We start from the raw sequence: 24,333 nt of genomic DNA on the forward strand, positions 1-24,333 counted from the left end.
GTGTGCTGTGTCGTGCCGGGCGCTCCCCGCATGCACTGCCACACGTAGGCGGGGGGCTGCGGCTGCCGGGCTGCACGTACAGTGGGTGGGCGCGGCCTCCGCGCGGAGCGGAGCGGGATCTGGCGGCTCTCCGTCCCCTCGCTTACCGGCGCACGTAGGCGCGGGCGACAGCCGAGGCGGCGGAGAGCGGCAGGAGCGCAGGTCTGTGCGCGGGAGAGCGGGCACGGCGGGGGGGGAGCGGGGCTGTGCGCACCGGGGCTGGGAGCTGGGAGCTGGGAGCGAGCGGCGCGGCCGAGTGGTTTGCTTGTTTCTGAAAATACATTTTGTTTATGTGGCGCTTAGAGACGTAGGGCAGTGACCCCGTTCATCCCCCGTGTGATCCTGGCTGAAGCAGGATGCTGACGCTGTGGGGAGAACAGTTAGAGTTCTTCTCCACCACGCGTACGGACCCCGATGGCCGTAGGGATGGGAGGCACAAGGTGGTCTTCACGAGGCAGGGGCCGTACCCATCCCTGCAGTTACGGGCGTTATCCCTTCCTCTGACAGGAACGATGCAGTCTGTACGGTGTATTTTCCGAACTGTGACGGTGGTTTCTCTGGGGTGCTGTGTGAGGAAGCACTGAGGCGGATCGGTGCTTCCCTAAGGCAGGTAGGGCTGCGCGTCCCGCGCTTTGTGAGGGGATGTAGCGGGACGAGGCTGCTGTGTGTGTCGATGCGATAAGCGCTTCCTTGGCCACATTAAAGAGGGGGGGCGGGGGAAGAAAAGCAACGGGATCTCCTTGCAGAATTCTCATTCTGTTGCTTTTACACTCAAATAGTGTTGTTTTTCTTAGGTTAATTAATCTTGATGGAGTGTTTTCATTCAGTGCTCCTTCGTGCTCTTAATTAGTATATTCTAACTGTCAGTAGACTGCTTTCTAAGGAACAGCATGTTAGTTACCGTATCTTCTTCATATAACTCCTAAACAAAGGGATACGAGTTCCCACTTGTCCTGCCCTGTAAGATACAAGTTAAGAAGCTATTTATCCTGCGTGGACATAGCTATAAATAACAGGCTTCTCAAGTTGCATATGGCATAGGGTAACTCATTTATTTTTGACTATCTGATGTGTTCAGAATACATTTTCAAACCAAGAACATGGAAATAAATCTTGTTTTCATGAACGTAAATCACAGTTGTGGAAGTTTTAATATGCTATTTAGCAAAATATATACAGACATCACTAATACTAAATGATGGGATCATACGCTACTGAGTCAATAGTGTTTGTGCATGCCTTCTGCTTTCAGACTTCTACCCATCGAAACAAAAGCATTGCAGGAGATTTCTAATCCGTGCAATAGGAAGTGGTATTCACTTGGCAAGATCTTGAGACTCATTCTGTCTTGCTATTTGCATGTGTTGAGAGCAAGTGAAATCACCTGGAAAATCATCTTGGATTTGAAATTGCTTCTGTTTTGTTACTAAGGATGTTCTTGATTACTCAGAGGTTTCTCTTAAACCTTTGTCCTGCTAGCTCCGTAGCCATTGCTCTATTCTCTGTGGTTTCCCACAGCAGCACCTGTGCTATCTCCCTGGTGTTAGACTGGAACTGTGTGCTTATCCTCTTCTGTTCAGGGGTGTAGTGCACTTAATTTGGATAGGATAACCACTGTGAGTGGTTTTGGCTGTAAAGGTGAAAACAATTTATAAACGCTTTTGGAAAACAGACCATGTGTATGTTGAGTGACTGAGGTTGTTGACTTCAGCACGAGGTGAATTGCACCTCAAACACGTAAGTTTCAGTTGTGCTGCAGAGTATTTCCTTCTTTTTTGAAGTGCTTTTGCCATGTCCACCTTTCAGAACTGGGCTAATTGAGGGACAAAAAGATGACAGATGTCACAGATTAGAAACAAACCCTCTCTTTTATTGAATTTTATACCGTTACACAATCAAAAAGAAGTACAATCACAAGTATGTCAAAATGTTTCAAGAGAAATACAATTGCAATAGGTTGTACTTGGTTCCAGAAAAGAATTCCATCAAAATATACCACTTTTTCATGAGAGAATACTGCAGTTATTCACAAAATCTACCATACTGTATAAATCCAGTAGCAAACTCTTAACTTTTTGGTAACTTGGCAAGCTTTGCTCAAGGTAAGCAGGGAAGCAGAAAGGAAATGACACCTCAGTTTTAGAACGTGGATCAAAATCACAGTCCTCAAGATTGGAGCTTTCCAGGGAGTTGAGCGTATGATTACTAATGAGAGCTGGGTATTCAGCTCATGAGTTCCTATGACAATACTGGCCTTCCTACAGAGCATTCCTGGCCTGTGAAATGTTTATTTTTGTGCTGGATAATTGCAATCTGAACAATATCCATAAGTGCAGTGACATTTGGGTGAATTGTGTGCGCAGTTCAGTAGCAGCTAATCAGAGGGGATGGAGAACAGATGATTGACCTCAGGCCTATCCTCTAGTGCCTGCCTCACAGTGGGAGGGTGCTCCTGCCTCTTGGATTCAAGGAAGGAAATGATTCATTGAGCAGTTTAACTACAAAGCCTGCCTTCAGCTGCCCTTGTTTAGCTGTTTAAGAAGCTGTTGAAATAATGAAAGTTACTTCTAAATATGCAGCTATTAAACCTGTACTAATTTTTGATCCCTATACCTTTACTTCATTGCAAGCACGTAGAGTTTTAATTGTTCATTCTGGCATCTGTCTCTTTAAAGTGATTCATAATTACTGTCAGGGAATTTGTGCGTACAACAGGAATGGAAACTGTTAATAGTAAAATGTTTCTATTATACCCAAAGGTTTTTTTTTAAGATCGATATACAGTCCAAGCCCACCTTACTGCATGGTAGAAGGTGCAGTAGGAAGTGTGCACTCTGGGCTCCAGGCAACTTTAAGTGTATTACACCTAAGCTGCTGGACAACCACTCTGATATGCATGGTTTGATTACTGCTGCAGTCCCGATGAGCTGCTGAAAGCAACACTGTTCCTCTTATTTTGTGAAACTCGTAATTTAGTATGTTTCATATGTAAAAGCACATCCAGCTGCAGTTCCTTCTTTACTACTGGTAAAGAGTAAGTGCTCTAAGATAATGCCTCAACACTTCAAAAAACAAACAAAAACTTATTCAAAATTATGAAGCTAACCTGTAGAAATGAATGTATATATAAATCTTGTCCTCCAAAGAAGGATTAGCATGAGGCTAGAGAGTCCTAAAATCTAAGGAAAGAAATAAAAGCAGCTACAAGGACTGCTTCCAGGTTTTGTGAACTTGCAGCAGTATTTAGCACAGCTTTGAGTAGCCCAGAGCAGTTACTGTTAATTTTCCATGCTTTCTTCAGCATCTCTGAGAGCTGAAGAACTGTTCCCAGTAACTACAGCACATCAGTCTTAGTCATAGGGAAGCTACAACTTCCAGAATACAGTGGGCAGGTCCTGATAATTACTGTCACAATAATTAGGGGTCAGTGAGGGGGAGAAGGAGGGAACACTTGAAATCTTATGTTTAATTTTAAAAGTTAGGTTTTCAGGCTGAGGCCTTTTTTTTTTTCCAGTTGCCCAGAGTGCAAACAGCTACATGTACTGCAGTTCAGTCTTATTTCATTCACTTCTACAAGCATAGTAAACAACATGCTGTGCCTCATTAATATGTATGACAGAAAATGTGTACGAATGGGGAAGATTCCTAGGTGAAATAGTGCTCATTTAAACCCAAGTCTGCTGGTGCCTTTCTTAAGCCTTTACCAGCTTCACTATCACAACTTCTACTGCTGCTGGAGAAAGCGCTGCCATGGGAAGCACACCATCCACATATAAGGGTTTCATTACAAACCCTTAGTATTTATTAGGTGTGTATATTCAAGATGTTTCTTGTGCACAAATCCTGAAGTCCATGCTTAGTGCTTTTCTCTCTCTATGCAACTCCTACTCAAACATGCAACCATATTTTCTGCTGCCAGTGCCTTGTCTTTTAACGTTGGTTCCATTTAGTTTCATTAGCACACTTGTGTCAGTTTGGAAAGTGCTCTTGCTTCAGTAAAACTGTAACAGTATTTTTAAAAAGCACGGTAAGCTTATACAGCATTACAGTGATTGTAAAGTACTCTAAAGGAGGTCAATGAAAAGAAAGATTCCAAAAGAAATTGTGACATCCACACTTCATTTTTTACAGTGAAATAAGTTTCCTACAATAGTTTGTGACGAATGCACCGAATATCTTGACCCTATTTACACATTACAAGGTTGTATCAGTAGTTTTGTGTTTTAGGACAGCAAAGTTACCGAGTCAACAGCATGACAATGTAGAACAACCTTTCTTTATCAGAGTACCAGCTTCATTTCTCACTGCAATTTTAACAAGTTCGTCTTTAATTGATCCCTCATGTGAATTTTACTTTTTCCTGCTTTCCAGTGTTACCTTGATAATGCTTCCAGAGATGAGCCTCTGAGCTGTTCTTAAGGAAAAAGTCTTTTTGCTTTGAAGTAACACAGATTTGCTGTCTTCTCCCTTTCAAGTTTGCTAACTGGTGTGATAACAGATTAAAAAGTTTAACATCTTTGGCCGGCGGTAGTACAACACTGTAGGAGAATTTAGTACTGAATAGGCTCAAATAATTACGTCGGAGACGGTATGATCAAAATAAGGAAGCTGGGGTTTCCAATCAAGTCTAAGTTAAAAAGGGAACACGGATGAACAATAACCACTAACAAAAATATAAATTATCTCATTTTTCTCAGATAACACACTCCCCGAGGGGGCCTGGTCCACATATAGTTTATTGATGTAAGAAAACAATACAGTTAGTGTTAGATCCAACCACAAAGAGCAAAAGAACGAGTGAATGAAGGTTTTGTACAGTACATATAGGAAAATAAGATGTTTGTGACAACTATATATTTCTAAATAAAAAGGCTTCTAAATATATTCAAGTTATTGAAATCTACACGAAAGTATACGGATGTTAATAGCAACAAGGTGCTTAAAACCAAAACATTAAAATATTGAGCAACTCAGTGATGTACTAGATAAAACTGCTAACAATGCAAGATGGTTTACAGTCTGCTTGAAATATCACCTATACCACACAGGGTAAGCTGAACATTTAGATTTAAGATCATACACAATATTAGCATTAACTTCAACAACTACAGGCAGGGATTTCTTTTAAGCTGGCAAAGTGACTACTTTAAGAACATCAAACTCTCTCTCTAAATTGAGAATGTACCCAAATAAAATGCTGCTAGCCCTTCCCAGATCAATCCTTTCCCTTCGACTAATCACACTCTTAAGTCAAAAGTGTAAGACAGCATTTAAGAACAATTTATATTACAACGTGACTAAAATAATGACATAATCCAGGTTTAAACATGATATCATAGGCAAACAAAAGATTCTTCTTAAAAACTAGTTTTTATAAATGCAGATATATTGCATGAGGAACTGCTGGTATTTTTTAAGAAAATATATTGTGCGATTGTGGCTACAATGCACTGCTGCAAAGCATTGCTGTTTCTTATAAAAAATATTAAAATAAAAAAAACTTACTTGAACATAAAGAGTAAGAGAGCACAAGTCTTCCAGCTACCTATGAAGAGCAGGATGGAAGTACTGCCAGTTTTTCACGTTCTGACATTTTACTAATGATAGATTTTGGTGACCAACTCCCCAGCCAAAAAATAAATATATATACTTTTTAAATCAGGTGCATATTTCTAAGCTGCTATTGCAAGTGTGTTCTAAATGTAATGGACTTTAAAGTGTATGTACCAAAGAATTATAAAAATGCACTACGGTTTGAGTTACTGTTACATAAAGAATGTATTAAAAAGACTGACAAAATAAGTAGAAAGGGGATCAAAACTGAACTAACTGAATTAGTGCAGTACTGTAGCCAGGCTTCTAAAATCAGATATAGAAAATATAAATAGACTGCTTTAGGTGATGATTCACCAGTGTCCAAAAAAGGAACAACTACTGTGAAAGCTCAGTTAACTTGATCCAGAGCTCTGAGCAGTTCTTCACCCTGTAGCAGGTTTCTGTTGCCTTGTATGGGAGCATTTACTTCACAATCGTAACTCGTGAGTTGGGGTAGTCCACTTTCATCCATCGACTGCCCTAGAAGTTTACTCGCTATGTCTATAGAGGGAGGGGAAGGAAAAAAGTGCACTTTATTCACTTTCCTCCCAGATTTTTCAGGAATGAGATGAGCTTGGGTATGTTTGCATCAGTTTTCTCTCACAGCCCCTGCCCCCCTCTACATACATTTTTTCTTAAAGATACTAACCAGTTGATAGTAGAATGATTGTCTTTTGCTCCACTCCATTGTGACCGTTTGTTTTGCACGCCTTTACACGTTTCCAAGCAAGCGATGCGTTTCCTCCACGGTCACCTGTCTGCTGGAATAAAGACCCCTAGGAGAAAGTAAAACAAGAACTTCTTTATTGAATAGTGCATCTTTCTAGCCTTCTGCATCCCTCTACCAAACTAGGGGTCCCTGGCACTGATGTTGGCTTTATTACAATTTACAGTGGACTTCATTCAGAACAGAAATCAAATATATTTCCAATACAGTACCCTTAAAAATTACTTTCAAAAAAATGGGATCAGATTTCAAGAGGTTCCCTCCCTTACACAAAATAATTACTGAATCGTGGTTATCACCGGCTACCAGGCTCAAGATAAGCACGGACAGGTACATGTACACACCCATTTGATTACCACTGCTCTCATGTGAGTAACTATCATGTTTCCACTGGAGTCTCTAATGGTTTTCTGCACTGGCATTAGTAGTGTAAACAGGAGAGTCAGGAACCTCGCTCAGTGGATTTTATCTACGTTTAAGTTGTAAATTCTGCTTGTCCACCAGTTATTGTCACCGACCCATCTGATCTAAGGCTTAAGGGGAATGCAGCCCTGAACCATTCTATTGCAGAACAGCTCCTTGGCATATTCTTTTGATGGCAGCATCCAAGATGTGGAGATCAGAAAGCTTTTAAAAGCTCCATATAATTAGAATAAGAAAAGGTCACCACTGAAACAAAGATGGGGTGGAAGGAAAAAACACCATCTTAGTAACAGGGGTCGAATCTGCAAAATCTCACCTTGTTAGTAATGCTGACCATTGCAAAAGAAGAAAAAGTAATTAAGAATGCTGCCATTAAGGGACACGTTTTCAGGTTATTAAACATGCATGCAAGTCAAAAAGACAGCTGTATAACAGGAGTTAAACAACTCGGAAGCTGCATTTCGTAGCAAGATAAGTCACAGGTATTGTTCCTGTTCTGGATTTTGTTTTGTTTTCCTACTGTGAATGCATTACAGCCCTCCATATGAAGAACGATAGCTCACTTTTTTCTGCTTTAATTATTTGAATCATTATTTCATAATCTTACTGTAGCACACCTTGTCCTTGTCTAATTCTCTCATTTTCCAGAAAACCTGAAGTTGTATTTTGTCTTCAATTATTTTCACTCCTTACAATAATTAACACTGCTTCCATACAGCCAGGAAGTCAGGGCAAGGTTTTGCACAGTCCCAAATCGCTGTGTGATACAAGCCTGAATTTAATATATTTTTTCTTCTGAAGGCCTAGTTTGTACACTCAGAAATCCATTTTGGAGAGAGAAACCAGATGACAAAAGTATTTGCTTGTAATAATGTCAGTAAGACCCCACTACAAGGAAAATTCAGCTTCTGACTGTGCAGAAACTGTCAAAATATTTATAACACTCATCAGGTACAGAGAGAAGGTCTAGCAAAGGGTGAAATACAAACTCATAAGCTTTAAAAAGACTCTCAACACAGAAGTCCGTGTTCATTACAGTAGTTAATATGGAACTGCTTGCGTTCTGCTACTTTGAAATACATATCAGCAACACTATAGCACAGCCATAGCACCACTGCATGAGAAAAAGGCAACGAAAGGCAATAAAACTTATAGCAGAGCTGTGAATTCTTGAGCTACTGAAAGCAACAGAACAACATGCATGAAAGTGCAAAGCATTTAGCAAATGAGATCAATAGCATAAGTATGTTTGTTTTGTTGTTGTTGTTGTTTTTAAATCTGCTAACCCCATAGCAAAAAAGGAAAAAAAATGTATTAATGCTTTCTCAGCTGTCACAGAGGACAGCAGTGCTAAGACTGCATACAGTGACATCTCGCATGAGTGAACCACTCAGAGGAAAAGTAACCCTGCACTGTAAGACATGATGGATGACTACATTTAGGAGATGGACAGACTGCTAGAGAAACAAAATGTCAAAGGCTACGATGCAGTAGGAAAAGAAAACAAGAATTAATTATGTGGAAACTTAAGAGAAGTGGGAATTTGCAATGAAACCAAGAAGAGAGATGCAAATCATTGCAAAGCCCAAGATTTCAAACTACTAAAAAATGACAGTAAGAATCAAAGACCACAGAGACAAAATACCCTTACAGAAGACAACAAGTTGAATAGTGCCAATGAAGTGACAGAAGTCTTAGAATTCCTACAGAGTTCCTTTTGAATAGCTTAGATGGACAACGATGTGGTACTCACAAATGAGAGAAACAATGCACGTAGGAGCAATGCAAGTTTGCTAGATTATGTGAATTCACATTTTGTAGTTCAGATGGTATTGTTATCTGACCGAATCTAAAAAAGGAACCTCAGACTCAAGGAGCAATGAAAGAACAAGAAGTGTAAGAACACTGTCCAGTACTCACAAATATGAAAACTGATTTTGAAAGCAGAAGTGAAATAAGTATGACAATTTTGCCTTACATTTGTGCATATTCTGCTAACGAAGCATGCCTCCTCACATGTATGTTCACAAATATCTCCTATCTAATGAAGAAATGCACTTAGGTACAGAGGGCACTTTGAAACAACTGACAGTAAAAGAACTAAAACAGTATTTGCATATACAAGGGAATTTCATGCCCAAACAGTTATCTCTGATCCCAAGATTCCATTGCACACCAACAGCTAAACTGGAGTCTGCACTGAAGCCTCATGTCAGAAATTGCAAGGTTAAAAGTGAATATTTTAAAATGGTAAAACAAAACTCACAATTCCAACTGCCTGAAAAAGTGAACCATCATGTTCCATTTTTCGTTTTCTCTGAGCATTATGCAAAGCTAGCATCTTTGGATTTAGTTCTTCATCCATTGCAGTAGATCTAAGAAAAATCGATTCAGGCTGTTAAGACGTTTCTACTGTTCTCAAGCCATTCTTCTTTTGTGGACAAATACAATATGACAGAACTGAATTTAAGAACTATACTAATATTCTTTAGTAACTGACTAATTTAAACAGTTATTGCCTAGGAGCACAGAAAATGTTAGCATTTCATCTTTCTATGAAGCTCAGAATGAGTTTTAGCAAAAAAAAAAAGTCTGTAAAAAAAAACACCAAAAAAAAAACAAAGCATAAAGTTCAGTAATTCATTTTCTACAGAAAGGAGGGAGGAAAGATTGAGGAAAAGTCTGAGTATTTGTGTACAAAGTTTCTCTGTTAAAGGTCTGATGTTCTGATTTGGTAGAATTTTGTCGTCATAAATACATGCTACATATGCCATAGTCCATCATCATGAATTATAGCCAATTTTAAAAGCAGTACATGTAGCACAGACTGTAGATGCCTCTCACCTCAGTGAAGTGGACAAGAAAAGCATCAGAAGTACTGTGTAGGTATAACTACTTGTTTAGTGCCTGCTGCAGTCTTTTTAAATGGCTATACATCACATACAAGAGCGGAACAAAATTATGAACACAGCTGGCATGTAGTAGCTGCCTATTGCATGAGATGTTTATGTAAGGGCTACTGCAAAAAAGCTGCTGAGAAATTAGAGAAGCTTACTATATAAAAAACTGGTCTGCATTTAAATAACAATTTCTACTTTGAAGTAGAATGTTGAAGATAACGTACGTCAGTTTCAGTATTTCAAGGTGTATCATGTCTAATTTAATGAATAAATATTAGGGCTTGAGCTTCACTTTTAAAATACCTTTTGTTCAGCGTGACTGTTATCAAACTGGGTGCTCCTGGACAAGATTTTTCTGTCTGTTCCAATGTTCCTTTTCCTGCTCTGATTGGAGATGCAGTTCGACTCCTGTTTCCACTGTAAGGTGATGCAGGGGCACTACTCGTGTCATTTATTACGTGGACAGGAGATGATGGAACAATTAGTGCCTTCACATCATCCACACGTTCTGCCACTGGTTTTATTTCATCAGCAGCAGTTGATGGTGTCTGAGTCTGCTGAAGTATGGTAATGGTGGCTGCATTTTGAGAGCCAGAAGAACTGCTTTCCAGTGGAGATAGTTGATCAAAGGAGCGTAGCTGGAAATCATCATCCATTGGGATGTAAGGAGCCAACATTTCCAAGTCTAAATCAGTCTCCTGGAGAACATAAGAGGTAAAACTTACATCAGAACATCTCAGCTATGACTTCATGGCTCTGCTAAACCTCTTCCTTTTACCAATTCCTTAAAGTAATTTTGTGCAATTTATTTTTAATAAAGCGTTATGTAAAAGAAGAATAAGGTTCCTGGAAGCATTTAATAAAATGAGAAGCACATTGAAAGCACTAAGATGATACAGAATTTCAAGTTTATGTACGTTACCTGAGTGGAGAATGGATTTTTTGCTTCTGTATCTATTGCAAAGAGCTTCTCCACTAATTCCAGTTTGAATTCATTAGCCATGTCATTATCCACATCAAAGCAATAGTCATTGGGACTACTGGGCTGTGAAAACATTTTGAGTGCAGTTTTAACTTTCTATCGTTACGTTATTTTGCATTGTATCTACACTCTCTCTGAAAAAATGTGTGAATGCCAAAACTAATTCTGATCTATGGCTGCACAAAACTAAAATGGGAAAGGAAAACGTATGTGTTTATTTACCCATTTGGGAAGCGCTTGATTAGTTAGAACCCAGAAGTAGCCTGTGCAGTAATTTACTGTTACTAATTTGCTGTTTACAGAAGCCAACTCTGAATCATCCTTTTCTAGAAAGACCAATCTTAAACTCTTTGTTTCTGTCACATGTACTATTCTACATATTTGCAAGACTCACTTCCATGAAAAGTTAATTCTCCCTGTGAAAATGTATTTTTCCTTGGAGTATGAGCATAACTAAGTCACAACCTAGAGATAATTTTAAATTCATGCCTTGGGTGCATCTTTAACTAGATTTGCTTTACAAGCTTCAACACAGCACATACATTTTAATGACAGCGTATCCAAATTACATAACTAACCTCAGGTGAACTTTGGCTGGTACTTGCATCAGAAGGGCTGGTTGGTTGCTCTTGTACCTGAGGCATGGTAAAAGAAAGTTCAAGTGTCTCTGTGTTTGGCTCCAGCTTTGATACAACTTCTCTATTGAGTGCAGGATCGGCATTGCTACGAAGTGGCTTTGTAGTTTCAGAGGCAGGTAGTGGGGACATTGCCATATTTATATTCTGCAATTTCTCACTGGATGAGGGGAGCATTACATCGTTATACAAAGGAACTTCATCACATTGTTGTTCATCAGACTCTATAAAAATTAAAAGAGACCATCAACCTAAGTAACAAATACGGAGTGTGTCTACGGACCTCATTAAATTTTAACAGTGGCTGAAAGATCACTAGGCGCGTGAGAGTGGGAAGTTATTTTCTGAAGTTTACTGTAAAATACTAAACTTTACTGATTAGCATGCTCTCCAATTTAAACACACACCCACCATTGCTGCTGAAATCTAGGGAGATGATTGTGTCTCCAGCAGCTGGAGCCAGCACAGTTAAAGCATCTGGTTCCTGCTTAAGTTTTTCAAAAAGGCTGTTGTTATCATCCAGGTCATCTTTGCTGAATATTTTGGTCATTTTCATTTCAGGAGACTCCACTGGTTTCAGCATACACTCAGTTTGTCCAAGGGAAAATATCAAGTCCTTCTGAACAATTCCACTGTCAGACAGAAAGGAAGATGATTAAAGACCAGCTAGAATTCAGCCTTCACAGTTTTCTAAATTACAAGTGTTTACAAACAAAAATTGTTTCCTCAAATGTAACAGACTAAATCTGGTGTCATATGAAGGTGACAGACAGACATACTACTTCCATGAAAGCATCAAGAAAGCAAGAAAAACAAGTAGAACAAACTTCAGGGCTTTCCTTAAAAGTCTTCTTCTAAATGAATGTACCATATCTTGATGGACTGATACTGGTACATTCTCTAAAACTGAAAAACTAACTTAGGACTATTCCACAGTTGCAGAAAAATCCTTAAGTCTGCCTTAAGTTGAAGCTTTCAGTAAAAAAAATTCTAAGGAAGAAAAAGATACCGCTATGGCTGCTCTGACTCCATCACTATGAATTACTAGTGAATATAACTGTTCCAGACGGTGGACAAAAATTAGATAAATGTCTATAATGCACAAATTCTGAAATGCTTCTACCATGATAATCCAAAACACTTTGGTCCTATACTTGTTTGCCTGCAGAGATCTCCCCACAGATCGCACTACATCAAAGAAGGGGTTGTCTTTTTTAAATCCTAATCCTATGACTAGCAGCATTTTAAGTAAAAATCTAATTGGTAGGAAAAACAGTCAGCACTGTAGCATACTGAATAGGGACTGGATTCTCAGCAAGTCAAAGATGTAATCAGAATCTGACTCAGTCTTCCAAAAAAAAAAAAAATCATGACAAAAATAGCAATTCCTACTCAACTTACCTCAACACATAGTTTACACATACTATGCACTGTGGTTGAGAATTCTTAGTGTTGTATATAACAGTTGCTTGAGTCTCAACCCAGACGTAGCCACCTTGTTTAGCAAGCATTCTGTATTGTCCCGTAGTCACCTGCCCTTTCGTGAACACTAAAAACAGAATGGACATCAGCTTTAATTACAGGCAGAAAAAAAAAAAGTCAGTTTTCAAGCTAGGTATTCTCTGCAGATTCGTATCTGCAATTAAAAGGAAAGCCCTTGTTATTCTGTGGCTTTCCCCTGGTGCTCTGTCTTTTTCACTTACTATCATGGTGTGTTTTGGTCAGATGATCAGAATCCAGCGCATGATAGTACTCATAGATTGAACGACCCAGGAGTTCCTCTGGTTCATATCCCATCAACTCTGTAATTCTTTAAACAAGAGAAAATTTGCTAAGCAGACATTGAGCAGTGCAAATACAAGAGCACATGGATGCCTGTAGATCCACAGAGAGCTTAAGAATCTCTTCCACAAACGTTACCAGCAATGTTGGTTTACTGTGAGTTTGCTTTTTTTTTTTCCTCCCCTAATGCTTCTTTAATGAGATACGAGACATTTCAGCAGCCATAGGATTTTATTTCTCATTGAATATTTATAAAGCATGTCCTGTGATGGACAGGATTAAGTAAATCCCTGCTTTTTAGACGTTATTGCTTAAAAGTAGACAAGCTACTTATGGACTGGAATATCCAGCTTACACAAATGAGAGTATAACAAAATAAAGACATGCTTTAACAGTTTTAGCCATGCAACTAAGACAAATTATTAATCAGATTTATTCTTCTCACAGTTGGCTTTCAAAGAAAACAGTATTTTCCTCAGCCCCTAGAGGGCAGTGCTAACTAGGAAAAAGCAAGCATCCGGCCCTGCTCCACACCACATCACCACCAAATAATACATTTTCTGTACCACCACTGGCTTTAGAAAGGTAAACTTACTGCACGGAGCAGATAGTAACCTGCATTAACATACTTCTGTATCTAACTGCAGTAACTGATTAGAAATTCGTTTTTATATCAAAAAAAGGAAAGTCTTAGCATGCAGTAACATAGAACTCAATTAAAAAAAAATAGGCCAGTGATTTCCTTCACATCTGTTTTTTCAAATTTATCAAGCGTGAGCTTCCAAAGGTTAGTAAGAGAAGTATGTATTAGACTACATCACTGACATATATATATTCACACACACACACCATAGTACAAAATCTCATTTTCAACTACAGATGCATCGCATCAGAAGTAGAACAAAGCTTTTTTTTTTTCCTGACTGGAAAAAGCAGATGCTGATCTGACAAAAGAGTGGGAAAGCAGCAAAATGTGCCTTGACAGATATTATGTGTGTACTCTTTTTGGTCTATAAACTGCACCACCATCTCCGGCAATCCTCAAATCCCTTCCATTTCCTCAGCATCCAGAAAAATCTCATTTCAATGTAATTGTTGCCACAACACTAAAGGCCAGTTTGAACAGGCAGTTAACTGAGGAATTACTCACAAGTAATAACCCTACACCCTCCTTAGACTTAAGAGTTTGGCTTTTAATACAACATCCTGATCGGTCAGTATAAAAGCCAAAGCATCTCACTGACAACTCTGTGTTGCATATAATCGAGTTACTAAGTGAGCCTGTAAAAGCACGAGGCCCAAGTTAGCCAACACACACAACCCCTGCAAATCATTCATTCACATGAAAATGCAGCTGTTAAGAACGGAACATATTTTACCTTTCATCACAGTAGGAAAATTTCATATCGAGACTGTGACGACTGAGGAACGTTTTACTGTCCAAGGGGACCTCAATGTTTGATGGGTGAGGAATTGGTTCACATATCAACACCAAGCATGTCATGGGAGGCTTCTTGTAGCCACAGTGAGTTTGATTATTGCATGTGTCATATACACGTATGTGTCCAGTGCAGTGCAGTACCTGTGGGACAGTTACACTTAAAAAGAGACCAGATTGCTTTCTGTCAGACAACACAGAGGCACTTCCATTAGTGCACACAGAGTGAAGTGCCCCCCCCCACCTCTCTACACTTAGTGTTATCAACAGCAGGAACACAACGGTGCTTTCAAACTGATTGTTAAAATACAGCCAGTACTCCTCATCTTACACAGGCTGTTAGTACACTCGCTGCCAGCTCCTTCCTCTCTTGTGTCTGCAGAAGCAATGCCAGAAGTTTGTGCATTCCTGTCAATTTCTTTGAAAGTTTAATTCATTACACTGGTAAGCAATTGCCTCAGCAACAGGCATCCTACTATATCAACCTGAGAGTTATGCTAATAGCATCAACCTCCATTTTAGATCTGCAGAAGTGATGTTAGAAGAAGAAATCAAATACATTCTTCAAAAGTTGAGAAGGTTTGCATTTTCTGATTTTCCTCTTTTAAAAGAAGAAATCTGAAGTAGAAATTGTTCACGTACAGCAAAGAAGAAAGAAGTTATTTGATCAAGAGTAGCTAAGCTTAAGTTAAAAAGAATATTTTTAACTGTAATGCCACTTCATACAAGAAAAGGCTGCCTAAAGGAAAAAATGAAAATGCATTCATCTCAGACACTTATCAGACTGAGCTCTTTTAGTTCCAGTTATTACAAAAGGGATAGCCAGCCAGAAAGAACAACGCATGAGTCCTTCAGAGGAGCCTCAACTGTTGGATCTACAAAGCTGAATCAAAAGGAATGGAGTATCAGTATAAATGGCGTCAGGTATTCTTCCCTCAGAGGAGGCAGCTTTACACAAGCATTTAGTAATTATAATTTCTAACAAATGAATAACCTCTAATTTAAAATGGAGAATTAAAGAGTTTTGAAAGGCTAATTTTAAACATTGTTTCAGTTAACTCCCTGATGTATTCTGCATTAAAATTCAGCATATTGAAGCACGATCATTAAATTGAATACTTACTGAAACTCAACCTCAAGTTACATGAAGTGAAAAGTGTTGAAATACAGTAAGTTATGACATCTGAAGAGGAAGCTGCCAACCCATACAAGCAGTCCTTTGCATTCATTACCTTCCATGTAGCAGACTTTATATTCACTGTTCTTCCCCTGCTGGTCAGCGTACACTTCATTCTGAGAAAGAAGCTGCGCTCCGTGTTTTGCTCTTTGCCCTTTTTCACAGGACCTAACAAAAGGAAATAGTAACCAGTTCTTGAGCTCATGGATCATCTTCTGAATGTATCAAAATAAAACAAAGCCACAACTCAACTACCTGCGTAATAGAACTAAGGAAAAATAAAGACTGAAAAGTAGCAGCGCTTATGATTAATAATGCTTTTCAGAAGGAGTTTTGCTGTGAAATAAGGAAAAAACAGAAGTTTCAATGTTTTAAGATCATTATTATATTTGTCTTCAACTTGAAAGTCCCAGATTGTAGGAAAAAAATGGCTGGCAGAAAATGTAATATATTTTTAAACTGTGACAGGAATCAAGAAAAGCATATACAGGATGAGAAGCACTTTGGGCTGGTCTGCATGAAAACAGAACTCATGGATGCTTAGGGCCCATATCTCTTTAGGACTACAGTATTTTAAGTTTCTAAATTGTGAATTAATAGCTCAGCTATTTAAATGCATCTGAGTATTTCCATGGTGATTTGCATTGTCAGAGTAAGCAGGCACCAGGTTTTTAAACAGGCTATTAGCATTCTTGAAAGAAGTCAAGAAATTCTGGTACAAATTAATATTAGCAGTACTAACTTTTTAGTCTTGCTTGCTAACAGCAGGCTCTAGATTTTTTTTATTTTATTTATTTATTTATTTCCTTTACAGGGGAGAACCTTCCAAAGTCAATTACTAGCTCGGCTATTCAAAAACCCAACAGCCTAATTTGGGCACAGAAAACATACTGATACTATCAGCAGCTCAGCTGTGCGCAGACAAAGGCAGTAAAGCACCTAGGACAAGGAGGTGTGGAACAAAGCAATCTTGCAGAAGGATGCTTAGAGTGGGGACCAAATTAAGATACAGCATGGAAGTTCAGATCGTGTGAGCTTGCTTCTGATCTGAGCTTATATAATGGTTTGATTGTCCCACACAGACAGCACTTGCAATGAAATTAGTCTTGGTAGTTTGAACTACCAGCTTGACAGAAATCATCAGAAAACAGTACACTGCAGATAATAGCCACTACACTGCTTTGTCTATTGCTTGCAGGTGCAAAAACTAATGGGGACAAGCCCACATCCTCAAACGAAGGGGAGAAAAAGTAATGCAGATTTCAGAGAAATAACCATAGCTTATTTTTTGTGGTTTGTTTTTAAAAGAGCTAAACCGATCTAGATATTCATAGCTGAAGATCAAAACGTCATTGTTACTAAATGCTTATGCTTAGGACTCTGCTTTAAGAAGCAGCTGTAAAAGACAGAGGAATTTTCTCAAGTCTCATTCAGCACTAGACATTATTTTTATAACTGCCAGCTTGGAAAGTTAAAATGCAACCTCCCAAAAAAATCAGAATGTAGTTCAGTTTCTGCCAATCAGAGCTGTATTCATTTGCACCTGCACAATCCCCAAGAGGATTATTTAATACTCAAATCAAAACAATTCCACTGATGTAAGAGGTGCAGTAGAATGGAACTTGGGAATACTAATAAATATAAAAATGTATTATTAGTGCAATGTAGACTTTCGTCTGCTAGCTTCATTTGCAAAACAGATTTTGTAATAATGCTTTCCAGACACTGTATTCCAGTCTGGTCAATTTAGACGTGCTACAGTTCATCTGCATGAAACTCACTACGTTTAAGAATATGCTTTTGCACCAGACCAGCTTCTACACTGCCTTAGTGTAGTAATTCATCCCTCCAGATGCATTATTTTATTACAAAGGCAGGGAGGATGTCTGATGTAGCCTTACACCTATGCTTCAGTATTAGATGCAGAGAAGTTTAGAGAATGCTTACAAAGTAAAAGCTAGGGCCCTTAACACAGTGATACAGTATCTAGTTACTTCTGCTAAAGTAAACAGAATTACAGTGATACAAGAAAATAGAGATCGGTCCTAACAACGTGGTAATTAATCACTACCTAGATTCAAAGTTCATATAACTCTCTTGTTTGATGAATCAGGAATTAGAGAGGTCCAATTTTAGATTTATTATGACCAAGTAAAGATTTGTTGCAATGCATGCATGTTGCCAAGTCTTTATAGTTGTTAACAAACCTTCAGAAGATTTAAAGGCAGTAATTCATGGGCGTTTGTTAAATCCCAAAGTGTACAGCATATGTGAATACAGTGTTCTATGTCCTTACATGGAGAAATAGAAAGTCTGAAATCTGAAAAGATACCAATTTCATGCACCAATTAAAAGGTGCAGTGAAGCATAAATCCCAAAGCCCAGAATTAACACTTGCTTTATGGGGCTTTCCAAGTGTTCTTTTCTATTCTTTTCCAAGGAAAGAGCATTTGATATCTGTAAGACCACTACCCAATTAGTTTTTTCTGTGTCCTCATCATCTCTACATACTAAATCTTGCACCACAAGTTTCTGAAAGAAACCATTTGCTTTTAAGTTGTCCTGTATGGGCTATCTGAGACCAAGACAGACATACCAACTCAATGTCTCTGTATTTCTCTATAGCAATCATTCCATATCATTCTCACTCAACTTACATCTAAACTCATTTCATTCCTATGCGCCTGCTAATTCTTTCAACCCTCAATAATTTTCAGTCATTAATTTTGTTTTAGATTAAAGAGTGCTAATGAAGTGTCGTGTCCCCTACAGTAGAATATTTCCAAAACATTCTGGCTATATCTGTTAGTATCTCTGGAAGACTAACTTTGTGGTCTAAGCAGAAAAACGTACCGATTTGTTCTCTTTATGCCTTTATTTGGCAGATATCCAACTATACTAGTGCCAAGAGGAACTATCCATAAGTAAATTAAAGAGATTGTTTTTTCTTCTCACCATTTCTGTGTGTAAGCATTTCTCTCAGCTCTTCATGGTCACATGGATGAGTGAAATCAAATACACTGTGCCCCGTCAAATCGAACTGCAAAATAAGAGGCATACAGGTGTCTAACTTTATACATACACAAGTGTAACAACTTTTACAGAAGTGAAACAGTCTTAGGAAATGTCAGTATTTCACCTGAGTGAGTCCCATACACTTGTTCACGTTTTCAGACATGTAAATCATGTCCCCATCCTCAGAAAGCACCATAACAAATCCATCAAGAGCTTTTAAGTAGAAACAGTTCAGCTCCTTCTCCATTTTGGCTTCTGTCTCTAGCTCACCTACAAGAGACCATATATTTTTATTGAAGTAAATATCAGTCATTCTTTACCCATCATCAGAAATGACTTCTGGCCCCAGTCTGCAAGGAGCCAATCTTGCAGGACTGTTCAAATGCAGTATCATTTACTTATCTAAGTGATCAATTAAATTCAAGGTCTAGTAAAGGTATCAGGAATCTCAGAAAATCAGAGTGAGATTGCTTTCATACATCCACCAGTAAGCTTTCCACCTTAAGGAAAGTCTAGCTGACAAAAATACTATTAATTTCTCTTAAACCGCTGACTGGTTTCAGAAATACCTCCTCCCTCAATATACATCCAGCCCCTTTCCAGGTTCTGCTGACAAGTTCTGCACTTACCAGCATCCAGCAGCTTCCTCATGCGCAGGTAGCTGATGGTCAGCCTCATAATGGATGCCTTGTCAAGGTGGGCACTCACAGTGTGCGGAAGGGGCAGCTGATGAGCAAGTTCATAGAACACTTCTGATTCCTTGCTTCTTCGGCACCTGGCTGCATCTCTTGACTTCTCTTTCCTGCGTTCAGAACTAATCCTGTATTTAAAAAGTTTGGGATTAATATAAAAGCTACAACATTCTCTTAAATTAAATGTCAAACAGTCTAAGCTGCCCCGTAGCCAATTAACCAGTTACTGAAGTTGACTAATTTCAAACTTCAATTTACACGCTTAAATGCAATTCTGTGTACAGAGTTCTGCTGCAGTTGAGTTCTGCCAGAATTAAATACAGAACCATGAAAAGTCAGTTCTTCAGAACAGTTCTTTCAGTCCTTATCTTGAACACTGACTTCTGCCTCTCTAGCCTCCAAAACCCGCTTCCCCCCAGCACTTACCTTCCCCCCAAAATGCTACAGCTTACGTTATTTCCAGTGTAATGCTCTAGTAATACCATTTACACTCTCCAAGTTCTTCCCCTTATACCACCTCATCCCTCACATGCTAAAGCCATCATCCTTACAAAGCCTGCCAAACAGGTCAGATAAGCAAATTTACCATGAGGTGTCCTGCTTTTCAAGTGTTTGGAAAAGTCCCTTTCCCACTTCTCTTTTCCCAGTGTATCCTCTTCCGTTGCCTCCCCCAGAACACATCAAGTAAAGGGCAGCTCACTAGCAGCAGGCATTAAAAACAACCATGATCCTCAGCCATTCAATAATGCCAATAATCATCCCTTCTCCCTGTACTCACAGCAGTGGAAATTAGGTCACTGCAGTTAAATGTGCTTTTATTTTTAAATGGACTATGGAAACTAATATATTATACTTTTGCACTGTGTGTGCGTATATATATATACACACATATATACATAAACACACATCTTTTGAAGGCATCTTGTCTTCTTTTTGCATGTAATTGAGATACCAAACACAGCTGTACTGATCAGTAGATCTTTTTTTTTCCATTTTTTTTCCATTTTTGCATGAAAGATAAATGTATCTCTATAAATTCTGTTGTTATAATTCGAAGCATGTGCCTTTGAATGTCATCATGAAGAGAGCAAGTGTTACTAGTTGAAGATAGCAGAAAATAGACCTTTGTTATATTGTATTATATTTGCTACCAACAGTTTAGGAATGACACTTCTCCAATTTCAGTAGGCCATTACCAGATTATCTTTGCTACGTCTGTGGATCTGTGCAAGAATAATATAACTTTTTAATTAGCACATCATCTTATGAGAGGCACTGTGAGTGATGGGAAAGTGACTCACAAGCTGGTATTACCAGGGAAATAAGGAACCAGATTCAATGGAAGCAGTTAAATATATGCATAAATCTTGTGCTACTTGCAACAGCCAGAGAAGCTGCTTAGTTTGTGCAGAAATATGCAAGTGATCGTGCTTTCAGGGCTAACCTTGCAAGCGTGAATGCCTTGAAATATTAAGGAAGCTTAAAGAGTTGTTTTAAAGACCAAGTAAGCCATCAGAATTCCTTGTGAAATTAACTTGATCTTTCCCAACAAATTGAGACCTTCTGACAACTAAATTATGATTATCTTAGTAAAAAATTCCTGACATGCACTACATCTATCAGTTTCTATGACCATAGCTTGTGTTTCTCAGAAGTGCAGCATGAAGTAACTGGTGATATCTCTTATCTTGCAGATTTGTCTCCATTCAGTCACAACCTGAAGAGTGACAAATGGATATCTTGGCCTAAGAATCCTGAGGCCCCGGACATATAGGAATATCCTGAAAGTCACTACAAGCAGCCTGAGCTTTAATGGTACTGAAGAAACATTATAGCTATTTAAAACTGAATGGATCAAACATTTCTTACTGAAGTCAGGCCTCAAGTATCTTTTCTCTCAGTGGAAAACTAAGGGTGGAGGTGAAAAACCACTCCAAATTCTGCCCTTTTTCTATGACCACAGGTTTTGCCTCTGACAAAAGTAATACAGGTACTTATGTCTCCTTAAACAGTTTCACCTTTATACCTCCAATTTTCCTTTGTTAGCTACTCACTCAAGATCCCTTCACTTGCAAACAGCCCCTTCTACTATAGAATTATTTGAAGTAATTGGTTCCATTGGCATAGATGCCAGAGCTTTACTATAGCTTCCCTTTCAACTGCAGACAGCACTTTTTACCTCAAGTTGTGCTGCAGCAGTAATGCTGTGTACTCAAGTCTGAGCATTTGTCAGGCTCAAAAGTAAAAAAGAAACATAGGGAAAGGCCATTCAAGAGATGGAAATTGTCCTTTCCCATGCATTTTTTTTCTCTCTGAAAGCTCCGTGTTCTTGAAAACATTTCAGCTGGATTCTAGATATTTGGTTTTAGGACTCTAAGCACAGATTTCAATAGAGAAGTCAGAACTCTTCATGGCCCTTAAATTACTAATTCCTGACTTGAATATTGCTCAAATCAAGCTCACAGTGCTGCTGATAAAAATGAAACCCGGAGCAAGTAAATCAAGCACTGCCTGCTGAAGCCCAGTGTTAATGGGCAAAACTTAAGGAAAGCCCAAATGTTCGTAACAGTGATGTCCCAGCAGCAGACCCAGGTCTCCCTCTTACTATATATTTCCTTACGAGAAAGGCTACTACTATAGATAGACATTTAAACTGTACAGCAGAACGCTTTACTATTTTTAGCTGTTGTTGAAAACTAAGCTGTAACTAATCTGGGTAAAACCCAGCAATTTAAATGGGAAGATTAACCTCCAGCTTGAAAGAGCATTTCTTTAATGGATCAAATTAATGGGGAAAAGGTCTTTCATAAATGAAGTTTAATTACCAAGTGAAGTCAGAGTTGCCTCAAAATGGAATGTCACTAAATACAAGAAAGCAAAAAAAAAAAAAAAAAAATACCCTATGCTGTTGCAAATCTAAGCTTTGTTACTTCCAGTTGCACAAAGTAAATGAAAAAGCACTGTGTAGCTGCCAGAAAATGTTACTGTAGACAATTAAAGGATGTTTAACTCTGGTAAAGAAATACATTTCTGAAGCGAGCTCTCTCAGCTAGAATAAAAGGGAGCTCAAGGAAGGGGACTCCAAACAATAACATGTGAACCAGTTCAAAACTGGTTTGAATAAATTATATAATTTAAGAAAGATTTTCAAAAGGGCCTATGTTTAAAAATCTCCATCTTAGCAACAAGAATACAATCCTGTAAGAGCAACAGGAACCTGAGTTCTGATTAAGAAAGATCAACATCAAAAACTTAAGATATCTATCACAACCTTCAGTTTGTTGCACATGAAAGCACCTAAGAAGATGATTCAGAAGACGATCACAGTTGAAGAGGGGACTATATGTGCAATGAAAATATCAGAAATGCCCATGCTAGGCAGGAAATTGCCTGCATTTTCAGGTATGATGTTTCCTGCCCAATTTCACTGCCAGACATTCATTTCCATTTTGTGTTTCTAGCCACGGAATATAGAAGCAGAAAGCAATCTAATGCAGGATATACATGGAAAACAGTGCTCCACTGAGTATTTTAGAACCGATTCTTTGCACATCTATGTAAAAGATGTTTGCATGTAATAGCTGAACAAACAACTGAGTTCCAGAAATTACCAGAGCTAGACATGCAAGGCAAAACCATATTTCACCACCAGGTTTCACTGCAGCTGAAGGACATTACACAGGTTTCCACTCACTGCCCCCATATGAGAAAGGCTTTAAATTATGGCACTCTGAATATAAACTAAGTTTTACAGCAGGCTTTAGCGGCAAGCAAAATCTGGACCAGCAACTATTACATGCACCAGTTACAAGTTAGTGCAGCCTCTGCACCTGAATGTGCAGTTCCTCTAAGTATGGCCATGCGGACTATTTGGGCCAGACCATCTTTCTTATATATTGCTATATACTGCTATATTGCTCACCAAATCATCTCCAAGACCCCAGCACCACTGCACAGTTCTACGAGCGACTCCCCACTCTTCTAAAACAGCCCCCAGCCTTCCCCTCCTTAAATATAAAACTAATTCACAGCCACATTTACATCTGCCATATTCCTCCTTACTTAAGACCAGCATCCAAGACCTAGAAGAACCCTGGAAAATGCCATTAGTAACCACTAAATATAAACAAAAAAATTATTAACAAGATTAAAAATTGGTCAATGGACAGGTCTTAAAACATGTGCCATGTGAACTTTGTCTTTCTTGAATCATCACCTTGTATACACAGTATTACACAGGTTTTTTCTTTTTTTTTTTTCCTGTAAGTTGCTTTACTGCTGCTATTTATTTTCTATCCTTTCTAGCTGCACTTTCTAGCTTCATACTAACTTAGTGATTCTATACTCGGATTTTTACTCTGTCGGTGTTTTCAACCCCCATGTGAAATAGCTATTGTGCATGTGTTAATTAATCCAGCCTCATCTTTCCTGATTCAGGTCCTGGCAGGTCACTCCTCACAGCCACCCATACCCCACCATGACCAGCTCTGTTCATGGGGGCTCAGCCCCCATGACCAGCTCTCACCTGCCACCGCACAGCTGCACACCAGATACAAGCCCACTGGAAAGGCACAGGCTGCCAAAAAGCATATTACAGCTGTGCTATACTCAACTGCGCTGAGCATGCAGTTATTTGTTTTTCTTCACTGTCTGCTAGTTTGATTTTGCTCAGGGCTGCTAGCCACAGCGCTTACTGAATTCTTCTGCCATGGGAAGAAGTCCCAGAGAAGCCTACCAGAGAAATTAAAGCAGCATTATTCTACTTCCCTAAAGAGGCCTTCCTAGGAAAAACAATTCAAAATGTAAGCAAAGCACACCACTCAAATCCAGTTAGTTAAACATATGGCAAGTTAATGATGCAAGTATTGACTAAAACAAAACACAGCACACAGACAACGCCTGTTCATCTCCCACCCAGCACACACAGG

The 24,333-nt window shown here is 38.8% G+C and overlaps 1 protein-coding gene and 1 long non-coding RNA gene across 9 annotated transcripts in view; one reads left to right on the plus strand and one right to left on the minus strand.

Moving 5' to 3' along the window:
* The first annotated feature begins 102 nt into the window (after nucleotides 1–102).
* On the plus strand, nucleotides 103–21,264 carry LOC107053576. Its single transcript, XR_006939473.1, has 2 exons — nucleotides 103–649; nucleotides 21,100–21,264. It is a non-coding gene; the product is annotated as an uncharacterized LOC107053576 (long non-coding RNA).
* Nucleotides 1,889–24,333, minus strand: part of HIF1A (hypoxia inducible factor 1 alpha subunit) — a 30,721-nt gene continuing 8,276 nt past the window's right edge. For 4 of the 8 annotated variants that reach the window (NM_204297.2, XM_015287264.4, XM_046941359.1 and 1 more), the window contains exons 2-15: nucleotides 19,343–19,533; nucleotides 18,838–18,983; nucleotides 18,654–18,738; nucleotides 15,754–15,866; nucleotides 14,463–14,665; nucleotides 13,005–13,111; nucleotides 12,703–12,850; nucleotides 11,713–11,933; nucleotides 11,245–11,525; nucleotides 10,607–10,729; nucleotides 9,988–10,382; nucleotides 9,051–9,159; nucleotides 6,284–6,410; nucleotides 1,889–6,135 (exon numbers count right to left, since the gene is read on the minus strand). In NM_204297.2, coding sequence (NP_989628.2) covers nucleotides 5,984–6,135; nucleotides 6,284–6,410; nucleotides 9,051–9,159; nucleotides 9,988–10,382; nucleotides 10,607–10,729; nucleotides 11,245–11,525; nucleotides 11,713–11,933; nucleotides 12,703–12,850; nucleotides 13,005–13,111; nucleotides 14,463–14,665; nucleotides 15,754–15,866; nucleotides 18,654–18,738; nucleotides 18,838–18,983; nucleotides 19,343–19,533 — 2,401 coding nt within the window. In that variant the 3' untranslated portion in view covers nucleotides 1,889–5,983. Of the gene's footprint in view, nucleotides 6,411–9,050; nucleotides 9,160–9,987; nucleotides 10,383–10,606; nucleotides 10,730–11,244; nucleotides 11,526–11,712; nucleotides 11,934–12,702; nucleotides 12,851–13,004; nucleotides 13,112–14,462; nucleotides 14,666–15,753; nucleotides 15,867–18,653; nucleotides 18,739–18,837; nucleotides 18,984–19,342; nucleotides 19,534–19,991; nucleotides 23,916–24,333 lie in introns of those variants that run through there. The other 4 variants (XM_040700543.2, XM_040700544.2, NM_001396327.1 and 1 more) reach the window with 4 other exon arrangements.

The sequence above is a fragment of the Gallus gallus genome, chromosome 5 (genome assembly GCF_016699485.2).
Source record: "Gallus gallus isolate bGalGal1 chromosome 5, bGalGal1.mat.broiler.GRCg7b, whole genome shotgun sequence".
Lineage (NCBI taxonomy): Eukaryota > Metazoa > Chordata > Aves > Galliformes > Phasianidae > Gallus > Gallus gallus.